Source organism: Arachis ipaensis, chromosome B4, assembly GCF_059453495.1.
Source record: "Arachis ipaensis isolate K30076 ecotype BB chromosome B4, ASM5945349v1, whole genome shotgun sequence".
Taxonomy (NCBI): Eukaryota; Viridiplantae; Streptophyta; class Magnoliopsida; order Fabales; family Fabaceae; genus Arachis; species Arachis ipaensis.
Window position 1 is genome coordinate 144,015,728 of NC_142439.1, and position 24,914 is coordinate 144,040,641.

The window sequence follows — 24,914 nt, forward strand, 5'->3', positions numbered from 1 at the left end:
ATACAGGATCACCAACAACACTGTCAATACACACACACACCTAACACTAACAACTGGGTCATCACTTTTTGCATCTGGACATCCTCCTCCAACCTTCGAAGCCTCCAATCAACGTTGATCTTCACTTCATCACCACACGATTCTGACTTTTCAACCTGTTCCTCATTCACAGAATCTGCCCACACAAAAAGCCCGCACCATCTCTTCCCACTTGTCTGCAACCAATAAAGGATCAAAGTTTGGAGAGGAACAGCACAAGAACAGTCATGGGAGGCATAACAACACAAGAACAGTCAGGGGAGGAGAATAACAGCAACAAAAGTGATTACTCTAACCTACACTATAATTGGGGCAGCCATAGAACGGTTTGTTCGGATTCGAATCTGTGCCAGACCATCTGAGAACTGGCCTACAGCCACAGCCGCACCATTCTGGCGGCGCCGATCTTCTGCTCTTCGTTTGCGTTCTACTCCGATTCCAGCTAGATGGGGAACGAACAGAGCTTCCACCTCCAGTGCTACCTCCACCAATCATCGACATCAGTAGCAGCCCCGGATGAGAGTGCATGAACAGGAACAAGTGTATGGAAGAGGAAGAAGAAGAGGTGAACAAGACAAAGAGTGGAGGTGTATGAGAATTTGGGGATTTAGGGTTAATTATACTACGAGGGACCAATCTGGGTAAAAATTGGAACTTAGCCAGCTCAGCTAGCCGTTGGCAGCAGTCTAGCGTGGCAATCTTAGGCCACGTCAGCGTTCCGGTGATGAGTCATCACCTGAAATATGGCCAGGGACTAGTTTGAGTGCTCGGAGCTCTATCTGGAGGACTACAATAGGGAATTCGAAATCTTAGGGATTACTATGAGTAATTGCGTGAATCTCAGGGACTACTATGGGTATTTACTCGACTTTTATTACTTCGGCATCTCTCAGTTGTTATTCATAATAAATAAAATTAGAAAATCAATATTGTTTTTATCTTTATTCACTTTTATTTATTAATTTTTTTTAATAGTATGAAAATGACTTTTTAATTGTTGGTTTGGATTAAAATTACTGTAAAATTTGAACACTTCTTATGCACAAGACTTAGGTTTTTAAACGATATATTAATATAAATAACTGAATAAAATAATATAATTTTGCTTAAAATAATATTTCACTTTATTGGTAAAACTAAATTACAAATTTAATATAAAAAATGATATAAATTAGAATCTGTTTAACAATTTTACGTTCCAACGCAATTTTTATATTCATTTTTTAAAAATCCTTTTTGACAAACAAATATATCCAAATACAAATTACATTATTAACATTATATCCAATTTTGATTAAAATAAAATCTAAAAAAACACATATATAGCAACATCCAAACGTTAATCCCAGTACGCGATATCCCAAACAAGAATTCATGATAAAAAAAATGACAAATCAGGAACAACCAAACTTGTGAATAGGAACAAAACATTTTTGTGTTATACACACATTTATGATTTATCATTACTCAGCTCAAAGAAGAAGACCCTTGGCAAAGATGGAAGCAAATGCTTCCATTGAAGGTTTACTGGACACAAAACCAACCTCAAAACCATCACCATCTCTGCTATCTGAGAGAGAAATTGCACCAGTTCTGTCAATAGACACCATTTCCACTTTCTTTGGTCTTCCCCATCCAAAATCACTTCCATAAACCTCAAACCTTGGTGTGCCAGCAGCACCAGTAAGCTTCATTTCTTCATCACTGTGCAGCCCATCAAGCAAAAGTGATGACCAAGTCTCAGCTTCATTCAGAACCCCATCCTTCAGTGTCTCCAAAGCAGAACTCAGTGATTCCACAGCCACAACTACTCCACCATCTTCATCCAAGAATTTTCTTGTTTCAGCAAATGCAATTCTTGCACCGATGCAGTTTCCAAAGTATGTTGGTGGAAGAGGTGGATCTAATCGGTTCCTGCAATCAACATTTATAGCCATACCAACTTTCTTGCTCTTAGTTTCTTCAGCTTTCATCTTGCAAACCCAAGCATATGCAAGAGATACAACAAAACTTGACAAGTGAAGATTGCTATTCCCTTTCTGTCTTGAAGCTACAAAGTTCTTGAGCTTCTCAATGTTTGATCTAGACAATTTGAACAAACCCCTTACTGAATCTTGTGGAACTTGAAGATTCCAAACCTTGAGGCTTCTGTTGTTGGGTCCACCTTGCTTTAACCAATCACTCAGATATCTTGCTTCAACTCCTTTGGGATCTCCCACAATTTCTCTGTCAAAGAAAGGACTCAATTCAGGAGGCAAATCACAAGGTGATGATGATGAATCTCCTAGCTTGTTGCAGAGATAAGCCCAAGATTTGATGAAGGATGTTGAGGTTTTTCCATCAAGAACAGCATGGTGTGATGTGACTCCAATGGAGAATCCATGGTTTGGAAAAAGTGTAACTTGCAAGGCCAAGACAGTGGCTTGATCATCTGAAATGGTCAATTCAGGAACAAGATGGTGAACCTCTGAGGCTTCACAAAGGTCAGTTCCTGAAAGATGGTTGAAATCAGCATCAGATTCAGCTACAATAAGTGAGAGAGTGTCACCAACGTTGTAGGTGATGATGGGTTTGTTGGAATCATGAGGCCAGGTGAGGGTTCCAGCAAGGGGAAAATAGTAAGCAAGTGCAAGAGAAAGAGAGTGTTTGAGTTTGGGAAGAATGGTATCATAGAAGAGTGAGGGTTGGTGGGGGAATTCATAGAAGAAAACTCGCTGAACTGGTGGCAACCTTAGCCATAATATGTCAAAAAAGGTTAGAGGAAGAGAAGTGGAAGATGAATGTAACAAGTTTTGTGGTCCCAATGAAGATGGTGATGCCTTGAACACTTGTGGAGTTTTCATGGTGAAAGGGGAAAGAAACAGAGATAGGTGATGTGAATACAAAAACCTCAATTTTAAGGAGTAAAAATTGCCTAAACACGTTTCTCACGACATATGTTTCAGTTTCACGCCACAATATAAAATGGTTTTCTTCTAACTGAACGTCTTACCTACTTCCTCTTTAATATTGGAGTCTTCTAGCCAAGTTATCTCTAATTTTAGATACTCAATTTCTTGTTTCCTTAACCAAATTGTTGTGTGGCAAAGATCATACGTGACAAAAAATTTCCTTCTGCTTTTGTTGGACCAGATTATTGGGATTATTACACAAGTTCCCTACAAATTTTGAGAACTAAAGTTTGTCGACCGACTTTTTTATAAAATAATTATGACAAATCTTATTCTTTCTTCTTTTCTCTGCATTTTATTTTCCTTCTAACTTTGTAAATTACCTTGTTTTAAGTTATAAACTATTTATAGAATTTACCTTGTTTTACATTGCCCTGGTGATTGGGTGACACCTATGAGTCTATGACAAGTTTTATGTATTGGCATTGGCAGCCATTGAGATGGCTAAATTAAATTTGAAGAGAATGTTCAAAGCTTAAGTATCTAAAAGTATATATAATTTGTGAAACTAAAGAACAATAACATTTCCATTACGTGAAATATGGCCCAATATCTTTCATAGTTTCATGTCAATAAAACGCGTTGATCAACTTCATTCATCTCAATCTGTTCACTGCACTATTTGGACTACTTAATTAACATAATACTCTAATCTTTATTCAGTCGTTCACCAACTGTTGCTGTTTTTTATTACTATTTCTTGCTTACTTAAACTTAACATTGATGAATTTGTATTATTTTGTTTTAGTAGTGTTAAAACGCGTTGATGAATTCAACTCCATTCTTCACGTCTTTAATTTTGGACTAGTCTTTGACATATATATAAATTTCCTTATGCATATGCTTCCATATAAAACAAACTCATATAATGTTTACCTTCACTGCTACACTCACCCAAACATTCCTCTAACAATATATGTTTGCTGTTGACTCTCTTACATAATGCAACCTCCATAAATTAGCCAGACCTCCTCATACTAGTAAGCTTTTTTTTGAATTTTGATTCCATCCGTGGAATTCTTCAGTTTAACTGCACAAAAAATTAATTTAGAGCAATAAGCCAACGGAACTATCTCTAATTATTTTTTTTATTTCATAATAAACATTAAAGTAGTTTACATCTGTTGACTTGTTAAGTCAATGGTTCATGAGGTCATGAGTATAGACAAAGTTGAGTGATTGGAAGCTAGCATTTGTCACAGACTTGACAAGTTATGTATTGTTATGTATGTCCCGTTCCACATGAATATATAATACATTATCTTTGGTTTGAATTAGTCTCTGTTGAATTCCCTGTCGTCATTATTTATTTTTTGTGATTATAACCTACGCATTGATCAGTCTAATTTCTATCAGTTGCTTATTAATTCATAATGTCCTGAGCTTGTTGAATCTTGACCAAACATATCATATGATACAACAACTTCTGATATTCTCTGCTTCCAATCATGACGATGAATTCGAATTCGAGGAGCTTTGGTGTAGTTTATGTGGTGTTGATGGTGCAGGTACTTGCATGGACGAGGAGTGCAGTGGTGGTGGCAAGTGGGAAGTGCATTGAGAGTGAAAGGCAAGCTCTGCTTTCTCTCAAACGTGGCTTCAATGTCACCCATGATGATGATGATTGGCTGTCTTCATGGGGAGATGGGGAGCAGCAGCAGGAGTGTTGCAACTGGGAAGGCGTCAAGTGCAGCAATGTAACTGGCCATGTTCTCATGCTTCATCTCCATGGTTATCACACTCTTGGCTCCATAAGCCCATCACTCAGTGAGTTACATCATTTGAAGTATTTGGACCTTAGTGGTAATCGTTTTACTCACACCCCATCCCTCCCTCCTTTTATTGGCTCTTTAACCTTTTTGACACACCTCAATCTCTCTCGTTGTTATTTCGGTGGAAACATACCTCCTCAATTGGGAAATCTCTCCCATTTAGTGTACCTTGATCTTAGTTCCAGTAATTTGGTTGGAGGATTCCCTCTTCAACTCACAAATATGTCATCCTTGACATATTTGGATCTTAGTCTTAATAAATTCAATGGAACACTGCCTCCTCAGCTTGGAAATCTCTTATCCTTAGAACATCTTGATCTACATGGAAATGCATTCACTGGAACCATTCCTCATCATTTCAGAAACCTTTCTTGTTTACAATTTCTTGACCTCAGTCCCTATGGCAATGATAAGGCGTTGTTGAGTTCTGACTTACAATGGCTATCTGAACTTTCAACCCTGAGGTATCTTTCGCTTCCTTGGGTGAATCTCAGTAGTGCCAGCAATTGGCAGCAACAAGTGAGTAGCCTTTCTCATCTTCAATATTTAAACTTGGGTCGTTGCAATCTTATTGATTCCGTGTCCACTTCATCACTTGCATCCCCTGCTAATTTCTCCACTTCTCTCTCATATGTGGATATCTCTTACAACTCTTTAAGGGATGCATCCTTCATATTTCCATGGTTAATGAATTCCACTAGTAGCCTTGTTATTCTCAGAATGAATGATAATGGTTTATCAGGAACCATACCAGGAACATTTGGGAACTTGAGCCTCCTTGAGGAGTTAAATCTTTCAAATAATCGGCTCAAAGGCCAAATACCTGTATCCTTGTTTCATAGTTGCAATTTGGCAAAACTAGACCTATCCAGGAACAAGTTTACAGGGGAATTTCAAGAATTTATTCAAGTATTTTCTCGTTGTGCTCACAAACCCTTAGAAATCTTGGATTTGGGATGGAATGAAATTACAGGGATGGTGCCTGACCTCTCACATCTTTCATCTTTGGGAGCATTAGGAGTTGATAACAACAAATTAAATGGAAGCATACATGAAGGTATTGGACAACTATCCAACTTATTTGAGTTAAGCCTTGCAAATAACTTATTGCATGGTTTGATATCTGAAGCTCACTTTTCAAGGCTTTCAAATCTTGAGTCTTTGGATTTGTCTCATAATGCATTTGCTTTCAATGTTAGTGTCGAATGGGTTCCCCCTTTCAATTTAAGTGAGGCTAACTTGGCTTCTTGCAATTTGGGACCTAACTTTCCAAAATGGCTTCAGACTCAAATGCATGTTCAGCAATTGGATATTTCACAAGCTCAATTATCTAGCCCAGTTCCTAATTGGTTTTGGGAAGGCTTTTTCCGGATATGGAGTTTGAATCTTTCTCACAATCATATTAGAGGAAAAATTGAAGGCAACCATCACAGAGGAAATATTGAATTTCAAACCATTGACTTGAGCTCCAATTTATTTGAAGGTCCAATTCCAGCATTCCTTTCAACTGCTTCAGAAGTTTTTTTGTCCAATAATAGATTTTCAACTGCAAATCCTCTTTTATGTGCAAACTCGTCCAAATACACAAGATTTATGGATTTGTCAAACAACTACCTTAGAGGAGAACTTCCGGATTGTTGGATGGGTTTCGAATCATTGGTCGTCCTGGATTTGTCTGATAATCATTTTTATGGAAACATGCCAAAGTCTCTGGGATCATTAAGAAATATCAAGTCAATACATTTAGAAGGGAATAATTTTTCAGGAGAGATACCATCATCCCTGAATAATTGTACACAACTGCAAGTTTTTGATGCTGCACATAATAAGTTGTCAGGAAGAATACCAACCTGGATTGGGGATAATATTTCAAAGCTACTTGTACTTAGCTTACATTCCAATAGGTTTCATGGAAACATTCCATTTAGCATGTGCAATCTCGATGAAATCCGTGTCTTGGACCTCTCTCTGAATATTCTGTCTGGCAGTATACCTAAATGCATAAGTAATCTGTCTGCTATGGCCAATCAAGCAAATTCTGATGACTATCATTATGAATTTGACACTAGTGTTTATTCCCGTAGTTATGCTGTACGTGGAGTTTCCGGAGTTTATAATGATAGCGCATCACTGACATGGAAAGGGAAAATGTCAAAATATGGAAGCACCCTTGGATTGTTGATAAGTATTGATTTCTCCAGCAACAGGTTAACAGGGGATATACCAACTGAGATGATGAGTCTTATTGGCTTGGTTTCTTTAAATCTTTCAAGAAACTTGTTTAGTGGACACATTCCTCCGACTGTTGGACAGCTGAAGTCAATAGATTTTCTTGATCTATCCAGAAATCATTTGTCAGGAAGAATTCCTTCACAACTTGCTCAGATAGACCGTCTCAGTGTTCTTGACTTGTCATACAATGATTTATCTGGAGAAATCCCACTTGGCACACAACTCCAAACTAGGGATGCCTCTGCTTATGCAGGAAATCCAAAACTTTGTGGTGCTCCTCTCAACAAAACTTGTCCCATACATGGTCACCAGATCAGTGAACATGATGCTTATGGTGATGATGAACAATTTGTAACCGAGGGGTTCTACATTGCTATGGCTGTTGGATTTGTCATGGCATTTTGGGGAGTTTGCTTCTCGTTGATTTTGAAGAAATCTTGGAGATATGCCTATTTCAAGTTATTGAGTGATGTCTATGACAAGCTCTATGTATTTGTAGCAATTAAGGTGGCCAAATTAAAAAGGATCATATCTCAAGTATGAAGGTACGTACCGTTTCTATTTCTTCTGGTTTATATTTTTATTGAGATACTACTTCCATTCAATTATATAGTTGTTATATTGAAAATATCGGCATATCAACAAAACTAATATCTGCTCTATTTTTTAGCACATTATGTAAATGAAACAAGATATTGTACTACTAAAATGTTAACTGTACGTTTTTTATAGTGGAAACTTTAAATTGGACATTAGTGTGATGCAAGGAAGGTTTCTATGGTTATCCATTTGGAGTGAGATAAGTGCATAATTCAGTAAGGTTGTTGAAAATAAGTATCATGTATGCTAAGGATTTCCATTTGTTATAGATTTGTTGGTGCGGTTTGATGAAATTCGGAGAGGATGCTTTTTCATATCACTCTGTTTATACTTTCTGATTTTTTGAATTGGATATTTATATATGGATCATTACTGCTCTCACTTTTTAGTTTTTATACATGCAGACTTTTTATTATATATTTTGGCTTTATATATACATATACTTTCTTACACATACAACTCCAATCTTGTGAAGTTGTTCTTGTGTTAATAATATATATATGTATGTGTATGGGATATGATTTGCATTTTATGTTAAATATATATTTCTGCAATTCTGCTGTTTGACACTATGTATTTTGAATATTACCTAATATGTAACTTTGTTATATCTTTCAGGCAAAAGAGAGTACACAGTATCTTGTGTTGAAAATTAAAAGAGCTTTGTTTGTGATACAGCCAGAATCTTCATGCATGTGGATCCATTTGTTAGTGATGCTGTTAATATAATAAGTGTTATGTTTGTATATTTTAGCCCTCTTTAGGTTTTCTGCTGTAGCTGCAGAGTGGAGTGTGGAAGAGGATGCTTTTTCATATTTCACCTGTATTGCATAACATTTGTTATATGGGTAATGGGTGTGATTGTGAAACTTGGCCTTGTTTTATTGCTGTAATTTATTTCCAGGGACGATATGAAGTGTTAGTTATTACTTATTATGGAAGTGCTTGTGGATTTGTGGTAGTTCAGTTTTTGTTCAGTTCCTGCTTAACAAATCTATTAGGCTGAGCTACCATATTTATTTTGGTGTATAAATAGTATTTTTCTTATTTTATAATGGCTATACTGTCATTTCATCACTACTAATAATGGGCTAGTCTACTTAAAACTTGAATATTTAAAAGTAAATATATCAAGTACTAGTCTTCGAAAAAATTTAGAAAGTCCAATATATGTTGCAATTTAAATTAGATCTAGCTTGATAGATTAATAGTACAAAATATTTAATTTAATTTTTCAATTAACTATTTAACTATCTAAATAAATTTTGAAAAGTAATTATTTACTTATTTTTGTTGATATAGTGATAATACATAATTCCCTGCATCTATAGTTATTTTTATATTGACAAATAAATTAATAAAAATTTCTTTTAAATAATCTATTTTCTTATCCATAGCTAGACTGCAATTAGGTTATGCAACGCAAGTTTGTTATTAAATAAGTAGTTGTAAATTACGATTAAATCTCCAAAATGGCCTCTCAGATTGGGCTCCTGCACCAATTTCACTCCTGAGTTTCTAATTGCACCATTTTGGTCTTCGAAATTGAACTCCGAGCACCATAAAAATCTCCAAGCCTATTTCCAGCCTGAGTCAGCAAATCGGAGTGCTGATCTGGCAAGTAGCTGCCACGGTGAATGTGGAAACGGCTATATGATGTGGACATTTGGTGAATTTGCTCCAATATAGTCCCTACTCCCATTTATAAACTCTAAACTCAATGTGAACCTTATCTTCTTCATCTTCTTCTTCCACTTCTGTCTTCTTTCTTCTTCTTCTTGTGACAAATGATGGGTGGTGCTAGTCACGCAGTAGGGAGTTCGAGCCACTCCTCTTCAACCAGGAACTGGACAAGAACATCAAGTGCAGAGTCTTTTTCTCAAATCAACAACATGGTTTGTAGGATGACCATGCACTTCGAATTTCTCATAACCATTATCACCAGCCCAAATTGGATATCAGTTTTTAGACTCCTTCCTAACCTTCTCAAGCCTACTTTTGATAACTGGTGGTAGTATTCCCACGTGATTTTCCAGCTTCACCTTATTCTTAGCCATTGTGCGCATTACAAACATTCTGATTTTCTCGAGCAGTGTGATGATTGGCTTTCCTCGTGCTTCCTTTATCTTTGAGTTAAATACTTCACATGCGTTGTTGCAAATAGAGTCCAACTTCAGCTTGTGACTGAACTTTAACCTTGTCCATGAATCCCCTGGCCATTTTTCTAGATATGCCCAGGCATCCTCGTTAAGACTCTTAATCTTATCCATTAACTCATTGAACTCCTGGTACGTAGTGGCTCATGCACAATCCCACAACAATCCCCTTAGCTCCAAGTCTTTTCATTGTTTATTGAAATTATGTCACAAATGCCACACACAGAAACGGTGATGCACATTAGGCATCACCTCCCTCATGGCTGGAATCAGACCCTACAACAGAAATTGAAATAACATAGCCATGTTGAGTGAGAACACATAATGATTCACCATAACAGTCCCTAACTTTTATCCCGTGCACTATAATAGACCCTGACTTTTAAAAAATGCACCATAACAGTCCCTAACTTTCACACTGATTCACCATAATAGACCTTAACATTTATATCGTGCAAACAACATGGTCCCATTCCAATTTTGCAGAATCAGTTCATATTCAACCCAGATAAAATTCACCAAACTGATTTCAAGAACAACTCATAAACGGTTGCTTATGCTATTATGCAGACTTTTTGATTTCAAGAATCAATAATCAATATATCATCGTCGTTAACCAATGTTAGTCACACACATACAAAATCAAATAAATAATCATTATTTCAATAATCATTAAGCTTTTTGGTGAACAAGCCACCAACATTCCTTCATCTTGTCATACCCAAGCTCTTTATGGTAATTCCTAATATAGAAAACATCTAATCTATCTTCATCAATATCAGCCAAACAACTTTTCTTATTAGGAGAATAAATCATCCTTCCTTCTTTATTTTTTTCAAAGCTATCCCATGATAGAACATAATGTCAATTAGATTTTTCATCTGCATCAGAAATAAAAATTGTACACATTAACTCAATGACCATAGTCACAACCCAAAAATTAACAGATTGCATTTCATGGATGGTAAAAAAAAACTTTTCCCTGTTTCATTAGGCAAAAATAGAGCATGTTTAAAACACATATCCTAACAGAACAATATATGAAACCCTAAACCTTTATCAACGATGAAAATACCCCACCACAAACAAACAGAAAGCCAACTAAACCTTTGAAAATCAAGCTATGATTGTTGAAAAAAAAATAAGGGCACTGTGTACTCACCTTAATAACAATAACAATGGTGTTTCCTCAATAACGGCACTGTGAACTCTATGGCGACACTAGCAGTCCCGCAAAACTGTTGAACTCGCAAACCCTTAACCACCACACTAAGCCTTCACCATTGTCAGAGGAAGAGGGAGTCTAAGTGTTTCGGTGTTGGAGAAAGGAAGGAGAAGATTGTGAGTGATCAAAACCCATATGGCTCTAACGTTTTGTTTTCTTCATTCATGTAAAACGGTGACGTTTTACTCTCCTTAGGCGCCAAAACCCTAAACAACACCGTATGGAACATCCACCGTGGCAGTCACTTGCCAGATCAGCACTCCGATTTGCTGACTCAGGTCGAAAATAGGTTTCGAAACTTTTATGGTGCCCGGAGTTCAATCTCGAGGACTAAAATGGTGCAATTGGAAATTCAGGGGTGAAATTGGTGCAGGAGCCCAATCTGAAAGACCATTTTAGAGATTTAGTTTGTAAATTACAACTGTATTCATAATTTTACGCTCTTATTTTTCAAACTAGTTAAAGTAATTTTTAAAATTTGTAAACTTATTCACAGAAAAAATATCATTCTTAACACTACTATCAAATCTTATAAAATGTATTGTAAAAGATCACACTTTACCTCAAATTAAGAAGATCCAATCCCCACATTGTTATCTCAAAATATGTAATCTTGATGAGCTTCATTTGTTGGACCTCTCTTTGAATAATCTTTCAGGGAATATGCCTAAATGCATAAGCAATCTTTCTGTAATGGCAAGTCAAACAAATTTAAAGGTTGTAGATTACTAGATTCTATGCTTATGATACATACTATGATGATTTTGATGGCATTACCAGCTTTGGAGTTCATTCTGATAGTGATTCACTTATATGGAAAGGAAAAATGTCAAAATACAGAAATACATTAGGACTACTGAGAAGTATTGGTTTCTCAGGTAACTGGTTAAATGGCGAGATTTCAAGTGAAATGATGAGTCTTGTTGGTTTAGTTTCTTTGAATATTTCAAGGAAGGAAAAGTATATGGAATCAATTCCTAATCAGTCAAGAATGGAACAACTTAATTAATTATAATTATATTAATAATTAATTTTAAATTTTTTAAATTCAAATTTTAAAAAATTTAAAATTGATTAAGTAAACCTAATTAAAACCTATAAAAACATTCATCTTCTCTCTCACATTAACCTACCCACCTCCAACAACCATACACACAGACCTCTCTTTTTCACTGTTAAGCCCTCTCCGCCTCTGCCCTCATCCAAGACTTTGCAACTTCTTAGACTAAAAGTGACGCAGTAATGCATTGAGTTGCTGATGTCGCAATACAAAAAAGGACTTGGTTTGTTGAAGGAGAGTCCAGTTTTCAGTGATGAGATCGTAGGAACCCATTTCAAGAACACCATCAGTGGTTGGAATGTGTATGAGAGTTCGGATGCCATGCATGTAAGCTTCTTTAGCTCTGTCACAGTCGTAAAATTGAAAGTCCTGTTGAGCCAGATGGGAGACCCCGAACCGAAGGCCTTCCCAGGTAGCGAAGAATATGAAGCTTCGCCCATAGGGAATGTGCGTGTCAAAGAGATCACGTAGATTCTCTTAAAATCGGTCTCTGCCTTGCACTTGATTCAGCTTCAGGAATTGTTTAAGGAAGCAGTGGTGGAGCACAAATTGTCCTTGAACAATTACAGAAATATAAAAAAAATATTCATTTTATAGGAAAAAAAACATCCTAATACTTAACAAAAGAAATATCCAGTTATATTTTGGCAAAAATAATTAAATATCTATAAAATTTAAAAAAATTATGAAATTCTTTAAAAAATAGAGACATTCACATTTGCAATACAAAAAAATTCGAAAAATATATAAAAGAACATCTATTTGGCATGAAAAAAAAAATATTTCGATACTTAGCAGAAAAAATATCCATATATATTAACTTATTTTTATTAAGATGAGTTTTGAAGTTCAACCCATTAAAAAGTTGGCAGGAGTTGGATGAACCTCCTCTTAGTTTTCTAGCAGAATTGTTCAAAGGAAATAGTTAGTTGATGAAATTCCTCAAGGTGTTGGACAATTGAAATGGTATTGATATTAAAGCCATATGAAAGAAATTTTAAATGGGGTTTGATTAAAGAGTGTCCTACTGGTATGGACATTGTTTAAAGAGAATATATGGAAAAAAATTGAATTCTTTTGTATGTATAAAATATTTAAAAATTAACGCTTATTTTATATTTTTTATAAAAATATTTTTTGTATTTATGATATCTTTAATTAATATTTTTAGGATATTTATTTGTTATAACCTTTAAAATATTTTACTGTCAACGTTAAACTGTTAGAATTTCAAGGATAACATTTTCTCCAATTTTTATAAAGGTGTAGTGCTGACTACGGAATTAGAGAAGACTTCAGCTTATTGATTTGAACAAATTTAAATAATAGTAATGTGTGCATCTAATAAGTGTTTTCATGAATAAAGTTTAATTAAATTAAATAATAAAATTTAAATTAATATTATTTTTAATTAATTTTTATTGATGTTAATAAGATCAAATTAACTAGATTTAATTAATAAAATATTCGAATGTGTAGTATTTATTTATCTATTTATAATATATTAAAATAAAATTAAAAATAATATTTTAAGGTGTTTTTAATCTTTTAACTTTTTAATATTATGCCACATTAACATAAGTAGGTATTTGGTACAATTCTCACTACTTATCTAATTAAATTATTTTTTAATTTTTTTATTTTTAATTAAATTATTTTTAAATATTTTATTTCTATTTTTTATGTGTCTCGTTATTATAGTTTAGGATTCTTTTTCATTTTTCTTTTCATTCTCATGACATTTATTTTTTTTAGATTATTCTATAATTTTTATATTATCGTATTCTTTATTTTTATATATAAGATATTATATGCCTTTAATGTTAATATTATTTTTTATTAGATATAAATATAATTTATCCTCTTTTATAGTTCTTTTTTATGATTATTATATAATATTACAACTTAGGATTCTTCTTCATTTTCCTTTTTAATCTTATGTCATTTATTTTTGTTTAGATTACTCTATAATTTTTAATATTTTTTTATTCTTTACTTTTATATAGGATACTATATGAAGGTTGTGGTAGGCTTAGAGAAGGGGGGTTGAATCTATGCCTTCCTTTTAAGTTGTTGTTATGATCCTTTTAAAACAAACTTGCAATTTTGATTCTGTTTGAACTCAGCAGCGGAAATTTATGAGACAATTTATTTTTGTCTCATGAATATCAGAAAATAGAACACAGCAGAAAAGAGAAAAGCTAACACCAGCATGTATCCTGGTTCGGTTGCCTTGTGCTATGCACCTACGTCCAGTCTCCTCCACAACTGTGGAAGAATTTTCACTATAGTTGATCAGTATTACATACACCAATTTCACAGGATTGACACAATCCTTTCACACTCAAGTTCTAACCTAACTTGACATTGGCTATGCTAATACCTAACTATTCACTCTTAGTGCTAACCCAACTAAGAAAGGGATACCTCATAGGTACAAGATACAAGACATAGACATACCTAAAGAAATCTGAAAATAACTCTAGACTTTTTTCTCAAGTGTATCACTCAACTTTTTTCTACTCATGGCTTTTACTTGAACTTTCTCACAATGCCTTTTCTCATAAGAAATTACAGAAAGATAAACATAGAAAAGTACATCACAATCTGTAAAACATGAAGGAGATTGATTTCATCAACAGCCTTTGTGCTATGCAAAAAACCAGATTGGCAAGCCTCTGATTCAGTTCTTCATACTGGCGGAATGCACCTTTGATTAGGTTACACTATCCAGTTAGTTGAACTTCTTCAAAGAGCTCTCTCAGAACAAAATCTCTATTCACTGGTTTTCTCTCCTTAGTTTCTGAATGAGTAGCAAGCTTCTTTTATCTCCTTGCATGTTACTGGATTCTTCTTCCAAGGTTAACACCTTGAGCCTTGAGCTTCACCAACCCACAGATTCACTTTTTCTTATTAAACCTTAGAGTAGAAACTTTGCTTCTGACTTCCTCATCTTGACCGAAAGCCATAAAGCAGCAACCACAAAAGTCTTCCAATGGTCAACTTAATCTGAGCCCTTGAAAACCAACTTAGTCCCCAAGACATATTTGAGACTGTGGATTTACAGCAAAGAGGAACAGAAATCCTCTTTTTCATATAGCTCAAAATGGAGATACAGAGAGTTGAAGATGAAGAGAAGAAAGTGTGTTGCATGTAAAAGGAAATGGGTTACCTTTAACCTAAGTTTGATATGGTTTAAATTTGCTTATTAGACTTCTGTGTTTCAAGCTTGGACTTTCTCTTTCTTACTTCTTTGATGATCACCTTAGGGAAGAAGTTTTCTCTTTCTCTTTCTCACTTTTCTGAGTTTGTGATTTGACTAAGACAGAGGAGAGAAGAACGTTGCTTTGGTAAAAACAAGTGAGAGAAAATGAAGGCTTCAATCTTGTATGAGAAGCTTTGTGGGATGGACACGGACTTGGATCGGTTTTCCATTAAGCAACCCATTTGACCCATCTGACTTCTTTCTTTGCTTTTTCTTGGACTTCTAATTTTTTTTTTTTTTGCTTTCAGCCCACCATCCTTGCCATTTGCTTTTCATTCCATTTGGGCTATAAAATTTAATTTTGGCCTGCAACTATAAATAATTAGTAATATGCAATTTATAATTAATCAACACTAATTATTTATTTTACTCAAAAATAATGTTTGTTATCACTAATTAATTTAGTTAATTTCTTAACTCAACACTATATATATAATTTTAATGTTAATGTTATTTTTCTTTAATAGATATAAATTGAGTAATAAAACATTATTCATTATCTTCTTCCATATTTACTCTTTTTTATGTTTTCTATATAAATTAATATTCACTTCACACCTTTTTTATCTCCTCTTTTCACATAATATTATGTCACTTGTTCTTTTTTCTCCATTCTGTACAAGTATTTGAAGAATTTCGGTTCATGATCTTAAAATATTAGATCTTTATATTTTTTTATTTTTTGTCTAATTATATTCTTTAGTTATATCATCCATATATCATATCTTTTTCTTTTAATAATTTATATTTGTTAATATCATTTAGTTGTAATATGTTGAAATGGTACTATTGTAAATCATGAAAAATAAAATTAAAAAATTGAATGTTAATTTTAATTATATATCATGTCATTTACCATTTTTTTAGTTTTTTTTTTTAATTTTTAGGTTAATTTTATTCATTAATTATATCATTTATATATTACTTCTTTTTTTCTTCAATCATGCATTTATATTTTTTAATATCATTTAGTTATAATATTATTAAAAATAGTCAAATATATAGTATTATCGTATGTCATAAAAAATAAAATTAAAATATTTATTTACTACTTATATCTACTTGAATTTTTTTATTTTTTTATTTTTAATTGGATTACTTTTAAATTTTTTACTTTTACTTCTCATGTGCTTCATTATTATAGTTTAGGATTTTTTTTTATTTTCTCTCTCACTCTCATAATATTTATTTATTTTTAAGTTATTTTATAATCTTTATATTCTTTTATTCTTTATTTTTATATAAGATACTATATATCTTTAATGTTAATATTATATCTAGGTATAAATATAATTTATTATTTTTTATACTCACCCTTTTTTAAAATTATTATAAAAAATTATAACTTAGAATTTTTTTTTTTACTCTTATATTATTTATTTTTTTTAAGTTACTTTATGCTTCTTATATTCTTTTACTTTGATATTTACTTTTATATATGATATTAAATAGTTTCAATATTAATGTTATTTTTTTTAATATATATAAATTGAGTAATAAAATATAACTTATATTGGTGTAAACTTTTGACTCTCATATAAGGCAACTTACATGAATTAGCAAAAACCTCGTCAAACTAAGAAAGCTTCTCCGAAATTTTATTCCATAAGTGGATTCCTTTAATTTAATGGCACAAAAAAAATTAAACCACTCGAATTGAAGTTGGAGTTATAAGCCAGAGAAACTCTCTTATTATCACATAATATTTTTTTTTATAATAAGTATTTTTAAAATTAACAATAAATAATTTGTAATTGGTGGTGTGAAGAGTTTTGTACATTCGTAGTGTCATGAATATAATATAAATTTTTGAAAAAAAGACAGATAGGTCTCTAATTTTTTAAATTTTTGACAAATACATCTCTAATAAAATTTAAATACAAAAAAGTCTTTAACTTTAATAAACAAAGGACAATTTAGTCTTTCCGTTTATTTACCTCTCATACACCAAACGAAACTGACTGACGTGGCTGAAACGGTGTCCAAGTGTCCATTATGGTACCACGTTGGAAGGGGAATAAAGTTCGAAGGACAAATAAGTCCTTGAGAATTTAGTTCATTATGCTTCTATATGAATCATATATTACTATCTAATTGAAATATACCTATATTATGTATCATATATTACTATCTAATTTAATAATCAAATGTGTCACATGACACTCTTATTAAAATTGTGAGAAAATTTTTTTTTTCAAAATTAATAAACTCCTTTCCTAAATTCTCTCATCTACCTCTCTCAATTTTTCTATTTCTCTCTACTTTTTTTACTCTATATATAATTATATTTTATATTAGTAATTTGACAAATTAAAATATATCATCCGATATTTTTTATAATTAAAATATTTTAAATGTGAAAATATACACATTAAATTATTTTAAATTTTAGATAACGAATGCTAAAATTAATTATTAATAAAAAAATAAATTTTTTCATATAAAAATAATAACTAAAAATCTTATTATTTAATTTTTTATCTGCAAATATCTTGGCCTTCTTAACCAAAGACTTTTGTCAACTTACGATTTTTTGTAAAAGTAGTTTGATTTTATAAATCTTTTGTGCCATGCATAATTTATACCGTTAGAACAAAGTGAACTATAATTTAAAAAAAAAATTATTCTCGTAATGTTATTATAGATAAAAATACTAGTTCTAATATAATACACAAATACACTAATGCTTACTTAATACATGAATAATGCACAAATGAACTAATGCTAACTTGATGCATAAATGAATTGATGCTAACTAATTCTATTGGTATGATGAAAACTGAACTAATACAATTTAACAAATTCTAATATAATACACAGATGTACTAAAACTGAACTAATGCAATTTAAGAAAAAAAAAGTAGAAACAGAACAAGTCTAATTTCTGCAATTTTAATACAAATAATTTAAATTACAGAATACAACAAGTTAACTAGATTTCAAAATATAAGCATAATTTTATAAACTAAATTCTCATAATAAAAGCATAATAGAAGTATAATGAACTAAATTCTCAAGGACCTATTTGTCCTTCGAACTTTATTTGCAAAATGACGTCAAAGACTTATTTGTTCCTTCGAACTTTATTCTCCTTCTAGCGTGGCACCGTAACGGATACCTGGACACCGTTCAGCCACGTCAACCAGTTCCGTTTGGTGTATGAAAGGCAAATAGACAGAAGGACTAAATTGTCTTCCATTTGTTAAAGTCGGAAACTTTTTTGGTATTTAAATTTTTTTATGGATGTATTTGTCAAAAATTTAAAAAGTCAAGAACCTATCTATCTTTTTTTCTATTTTTTTTAAAATATATCCGAAACATTAATATTTCAATAATTTTAATTGTTGATTTTAATTAATATATATTATATTATGTATTTTTTATAATTAAAATCATTTATAGGAACATCAGTATATTTAGTATATTTAAAAAATTTTTTATAATATATTTATGAGTTATATTATATGTACATCAAAATCAGTTATTAAAGTCAGCTATCAGTATAAAATACATATTAAAATATAAATATATATTAAAAATAAATTAAATCATATATGTATTTATATACAAATGCATCAGTAGCTTATTTTAGTGACTAATTTTAAGATACAATAGTATTTTTGGATAATTATTAACTCATCACTTGTCTATTAAAATAAGTATCAAGAGTTTAAATTTTATTGTCAATGAGTAATAACTTAAATGGCATAGTCTTCCCATACTCAATTAAGAGGTTGCGCGTTCGAGTCTCCTATCTTTGGTTAAAAAAAAAAAAGTTTAAATTTTATTTTATACCTATAATAATTTATTAATACTTTTAAATTAAATTTAAATTAATGATGGATTAGTTATTAGGCCGTGAAGAGTTAACGTGGGACACCCAAGAATAGCTATGGGAGTTATAAGTTATAATAAGTTGACTTGTTAAGTCGATAGTTCATGACTCATGAGTCATATATATGAGTATAGACTAAGTTAAGTGAGTGGAAGAATTTGGCCCACACTTGAAAATTTATTACCCGTTCCACACGAATATATACATTATCTTTGCTTTGGATCAATCTTCGTTGAATTGAATGTCGTCATTCTGTATTTTTTGTGAGTATAACGTACGTACGCGTGATTATATTGTTGACTGATCAATATTAGTTTGAATCAGTTGCTTATAAATTGGAATATGGCCTTAGGTTGTTGAGCACACACATATGATATATGATACAACAACTTAACTTGAAATATTTTATGCTTCCAGTGATGATGATGAATGGTGTAGTTTATGCGGTGTTGATGGTGCAAGTACTTGCATGGACGAGCAGTGCAGTGGTGGTGCCAAGCGTGAAGTGCATTGAGAGTGAAAGGCAAGCTCTGCTTTCTCTCAAACGTGGCTTTAATGTGACCGATGATGATGATTGGCTGTCTTCATGGGGAGAGGGGGAGCAGCAGAAGGAGTGTTGCAACTGGGAAGGCGTCAACTGCAGCAACAGCACAGGCCATGTTGTCATGCTTGATCTTCATGGTGATTACACTGTTGGATCCATAAGCCCATCACTGGGTGAGTTACATCATTTGAACTACTTGGACCTTAGCGGTATTGAGTTTACTCTCACCACATCTATCCCTCCTTTCATTGCCTCTTTAACCTTTTTGACACATCTCAATCTCTCTTTTTGTTTTTTCGGTGGAAACATACCTCCTCAATTGGGAAATCTGCTCTTCCTCGAGTATCTTGATTTAGGAGGGAATTGTTTTTATCCTCCGCAACAAATCCCTTCTCAGTTCTCAAATCTCTCCCATTTAGTGTACCTTGATCTTAGTTCCAGTAATTTGGTTGGAGGATTCCCTCTTCAACTCACAAATATGTCATCCTTGACATATTTGGATCTTAGTTATAATAGACTTAATGAAACAATGCCACCCCAACTTGGAAATCTCTCATCCTTGGAACATCTTGATCTAAGTCACAATGCATTCACTGGAACCATTCCTCATCATTTCAGAAATCTTTCTTCTTTACAATTTCTTGACCTCAGTCCCTATAACAATGATAACGCGTTGTTGAGTTCTGATTTACAATGGTTATCTCAGCTTTTCTCTTTGAGGCATCTTTCGCTTTCTCTAGTTAACCTCAGTAGTGCAAGCAATTGGCAACCCCTAGTGAGGGGCCTTTCTCATCTTCAATATCTAAACTTGAATGGTTGCAATCTTGTTGATTCCATGTCCATTTCATCACTTGCATCCCCTGCTAATTTCTCCACTTCTCTCTCATTTGTGTTTACCTCTCACAACTCTCTAAAGGACTCATCCTTGATATTCCCATGGTTAATGAATTCCACTAGTAGCCTTGTTATTCTTAGAATGAATGATAATGGTTTATCAGGAACCATTCCAGAAACATTCGGGAACTTGAGCTCTCTTAAGAAGTTAAATCTTGCAAATAATGAGCTCAAAGGCCAAATACCTCTATCCTTGTTTCATAGTTGTAATTTGGCAAAACTAGACCTATCCAATAACAAGTTGACAGGAGAGTTTCATGAATATATTCGAGAGTATTCTCGTTGTGCTCATAAACCCTTACGAATCTTGGATCTGGGATGGAATGAAATTACGGGGATGGTGCCTGACCTCTCTCAGCTTCAATCTTTGCAAGTGTTACGACTTGGTAACAACAGATTAAATGGAAGCATACATGAAGGTATTGGACAATTATCCGACTTAACTGAGTTAAGCCTTGGAAATAACTTGTTGAAAGGTTTGATAACTGAAGCTCATTTCTCAAGACTCTCCGATCTTAACACTTTGGATTTGTCTCATAATGCTTTGGTTTTTAATGTCAGCGCTGAATGGAATCCCCCGTTCGATTCCCATTTCATTAACTTGGCTTCTTGCAATTTGGGGCCTAACTTTCCATCATGGCTTCACACCCAAATGAATATTTATCAATTGGATATTTCACAAGCTCAAATCTCTAGCTCAGTTCCTGATTGGCATTGGGATCAATTTTTCAAGATATGGAATTTGAATCTTTCTCACAACCATATTAGAGGAAAAATTGAAGACCGAATTGTGGACCCTCATAGAGGACTAACTGATAATCTTGTAATTGTTCAAACCATTGATTTGAGCTTCAATTTATTTGAAGGTCCAATTCCAGCATTCTTTTCAACTGCTGCACAACTTTTTCTGTCCAGCAACAGATTTTCAAATGCAAATCCTCTTTTATGTGCAAACTCGTCCATAAACACAAAATTTATGGATTTGTCAAACAACTACATTAGAGGACAACTTCCAGATTGTTGGATGGGTTATGAGTTCTTGGCCATTCTAGATTTGTCAGATAATCACTTTCATGGAAATATGCCAAAGTCTCTGGGATCGTTAAAACATATTGAGTCAATACATTTGGGGGGCAATCATTTTTCAGGAGAGATACCATCATCCTTGCATAATTGCACAAAACTGCGAGTTTTTGATGCTGCAGATAATCAGCTGTCTGGAAAAATACCAAGCTGGATTGGAGGTAATATTCAAAAGCTACTTGTACTTAACTTACATTCCAATAAGCTTCATGGAAGCATTCCATTAAGCATTTGCAATCTTCATGAACTCTTTGTCTTGGACCTCTCTCTAAATATTCTCTCTGGGAATATACCTCCATGCATAAGTAATCTTTCTGCTATGGCCACTCTAACAAGTTCAAGTGCAACCATTACCCATGGCTATCTTGTTGTCGATATACACAACAGTATTTTCGAGCGCATTGGCAGGGACTTTCCAAATTTCGGAGTTTATAATGATAGTACATCAGTCATATGGAAAGGAAAAATGTCAACATATGAAAGAACCCTTGGATTGTTGAGAGGTATTGATTTCTCCAGCAACAGGTTAACAGGGGAAATACCAAGTGAGGTGATGAGTCTTATTGGCTTGGTTTCTTTAAATCTATCAAGAAACTTGTTTAGTGGACACATTCCTCCAACTGTTGGACATCTGAAATCAATAGATTTTCTTGATCTATCCAGAAATCATTTGTCAGGAACAATTCCTTCACAACTTGCTCAAATAGACCGTCTCAGTGTTCTTGACTTGTCATACAATGATTTATCTGGAGAAATCCCACTTGGCACACAACTCCAAACTAGGGATGCCTCTGCTTATGCAGGAAATCCAAAGCTTTGTGGTGCTCCTCTCAACAATACTTGTCCCATACATGGTCACCAGATCAGTGAACATGATGCTGATGGTGATGATGAACAATTTGTAACCGAGGGATTCTACATTGCTATGGCTGTTGGATTTGTCATGGCATTTTGGGGAGTTTGCTTCTCATTGATTTTGAAGAAATCTTGGAGATATGCTTATTTCAAGTTAATGAGTGATGTCTATGACAAGCTCTATGTATTTGTTGCAATTAAGGTGGCCAAATTAAAAAGGATCATATCTCAAGTATGAAGGTACGTACCGTTTCTATTTCTTCTAGTTTATATTTTTGTTGAGATACTACTTCCTTTCAATTATATAGTTGTTATTGATAATATTGGTATATCAAGAAAATTAACATCTGCTCTATTTTTTAGGACATTATGTAAACGAAACAAGATATTGTACTACTAAAATGTTAACTGTACGTTTTTATAGTTGAAACTTTAAATTGGACATGCCAAACAATTTATTATTGGTTTTTAATGGTTAAAGCATAGTTTGGTTGATTAGTTCCTAGATAAACACAGTAGCTTACATATATAATATGGTAAGCGTTTCTGTTACTTTTAATACGTGCTATCTGTTGACATTAGTGCATATGTATGTTGAATTTTACCCAACACTAGTTCATGTGATGAAAGGAAGATTTCCATGGTTATCCATTTGGAGTGAGATAAGTGCATAATTCAGTAATGTTGTTGAAACTTACTATTTTTACTTTTTTTACATGCATGTTAACACAGATTCTTTTATTATATATTTAGCATTTAGGCTTTATATATATACATTCTGTACTCTTACATATCCAATTGCAATCATGTGAACTTGTTCTTATGTTAATAATATATGGGATATGGTTTGCATTTTATGTTACTTAAATGTATAGTTCTGCTCTTTGACACTTGTATATATTTTGAATATTTCCTAACATGTATCGTTGTCATATCTTTCAGGCAAAAGAGTATACAGTATCTTGTGTTGAAAAGAGCTTTGCTTGTGATAGCCAGAATCTTCATGCATGTGTATCCATTTGGAAGGAGACCAATAACATTTAGTAGTGCAATTACTGTTATGTTTCCATATTTTAGTCATGTTTAAGTTTTCTGCTGTAGATGCAGGGTGGGTTGTGAAAGAGGTGCTTTTTCACATTTCACCTATATTGCAATGTGTTTAGTTTTTTTTTTTCTTTTTTTTTTGTCAGAACAGTGTGTTTGTTATATTGGTGTGGAACTTGGCCTTGGTTTATTGCTGTAATTTATTTTCAAGGATGATATATCTTTCTAGGCCTTTGGGCTAAGATCAAGGTGTTTGTTGTTATGCTAGTGCTTGTGGACTTTTATAGCTTTAGTAGTTCTGGTTTTTGTTCAGTTCCTACTTACTAAATCTATTGTGCTGAATTACAACATTTCTTTTTATGATGGGTTTTACTCTCACTATTAATAATGGCCTATTGTAATAAACTTTTTAAAATAATAAGCTTGTTCACTTCTTCACCAATAATACAGTTTCAATTTAGTTATTGACATGTTAGGTTAAAAAATATTATAAAAAAAAACTCTGTTTTAAACTAATTTAAATTGGTCTAGTGATTAATTCACTAATTCGTTAAACAAGCGTCGAATAGATTTTGCAGTTTTAATTAAATCCAACTTAATACATTAATAGTCTATTTTTAGATAACAATCAAAATAAAATTTGAAAAGTAATAATTTTTTTATATAGTAATAATATACAATTGATTGTATTTAAATTTTTTTTATATTGACAAATAAATTAATAAATATTTCTTTTAAATATTCTATTCTCTTATACTTTATTTAAATCATGGACTGCAATGAGGTGATGTAACTTCAATCTTGTGATGATTACACAAGTAGATTTAAATTACAATTGTATTCTTACGTGCAGAGAAACATATATTTACATAGATTAATCTCATTATACCCACAAAAATTTTAGAGAAAATCGTATGTATCACAACCATAATAAAATAAAATTTTCAAGCTTCAAAAAAAAAATTGTATATAATTTTACACATAAAACTAATTTATAAAAGTACTTTACCTTCAATCCTACACCCAACCAAACATTCCCCTAAACATATGATATGATATGTTTGGTACTGTTGACTCTCTCATGTATAATGCAAGCTACATAAGTCAACTACCTCCTCAAAATGCTTTAATTAGATTTTGTATCATCTCAAAGCTAAGTTCACGTATGAAATGGTTACTGAAGTTAATTACATTTCTCGATAAACCTGTCTGTCAACTTATTAAAAGCGATGGACTAAAATCCAATAAACTTTTATATAATAAGCTCACTACTTCAAATTCTGATCTCTTGAACAAGTTAAAGTGATTTCAAGTTTCAACTACGTACAAAATTGAAGTTAATAACTGAACAAAAGGAGT

The 24,914-nt window shown here is 32.7% G+C and overlaps 3 protein-coding genes across 3 annotated transcripts; 2 read left to right on the forward strand and 1 right to left on the reverse strand.

The window, feature by feature from the left end:
• Window positions 1–1,362: 1,362 nt before the first annotated feature.
• LOC107635422 (malonyl-CoA:anthocyanidin 5-O-glucoside-6''-O-malonyltransferase) lies at window positions 1,363–3,160 on the reverse strand. The gene has a single exon (XM_016338896.3). The coding sequence runs from the start codon at window positions 2,880–2,882 to the stop codon at window positions 1,512–1,514; it is 1,371 nt and encodes a 456-aa protein (XP_016194382.1). The 5' UTR covers window positions 2,883–3,160; the 3' UTR covers window positions 1,363–1,511.
• Window positions 3,161–4,295: 1,135 nt separating this feature from the next.
• On the forward strand, window positions 4,296–8,649 carry LOC107635425 (receptor-like protein EIX2). The gene is made up of 2 exons (XM_016338898.3): window positions 4,296–7,539; window positions 8,213–8,649. Exon 1 carries the CDS (start codon window positions 4,439–4,441, stop codon window positions 7,535–7,537), a length of 3,099 nt encoding a protein of 1,032 aa, XP_016194384.1. The 5' UTR covers window positions 4,296–4,438; the 3' UTR covers window positions 7,538–7,539; window positions 8,213–8,649.
• Window positions 8,650–19,492: 10,843 nt separating this feature from the next.
• Window positions 19,493–23,818, forward strand: LOC107635426 (receptor-like protein EIX2). Its single transcript, XM_021122064.2, has 2 exons — window positions 19,493–22,751; window positions 23,454–23,818. Exon 1 carries the CDS (start codon window positions 19,513–19,515, stop codon window positions 22,747–22,749), a length of 3,237 nt encoding a protein of 1,078 aa, XP_020977723.1. The 5' UTR covers window positions 19,493–19,512; the 3' UTR covers window positions 22,750–22,751; window positions 23,454–23,818.
• The last annotated feature ends 1,096 nt before the right edge of the window (window positions 23,819–24,914 follow it).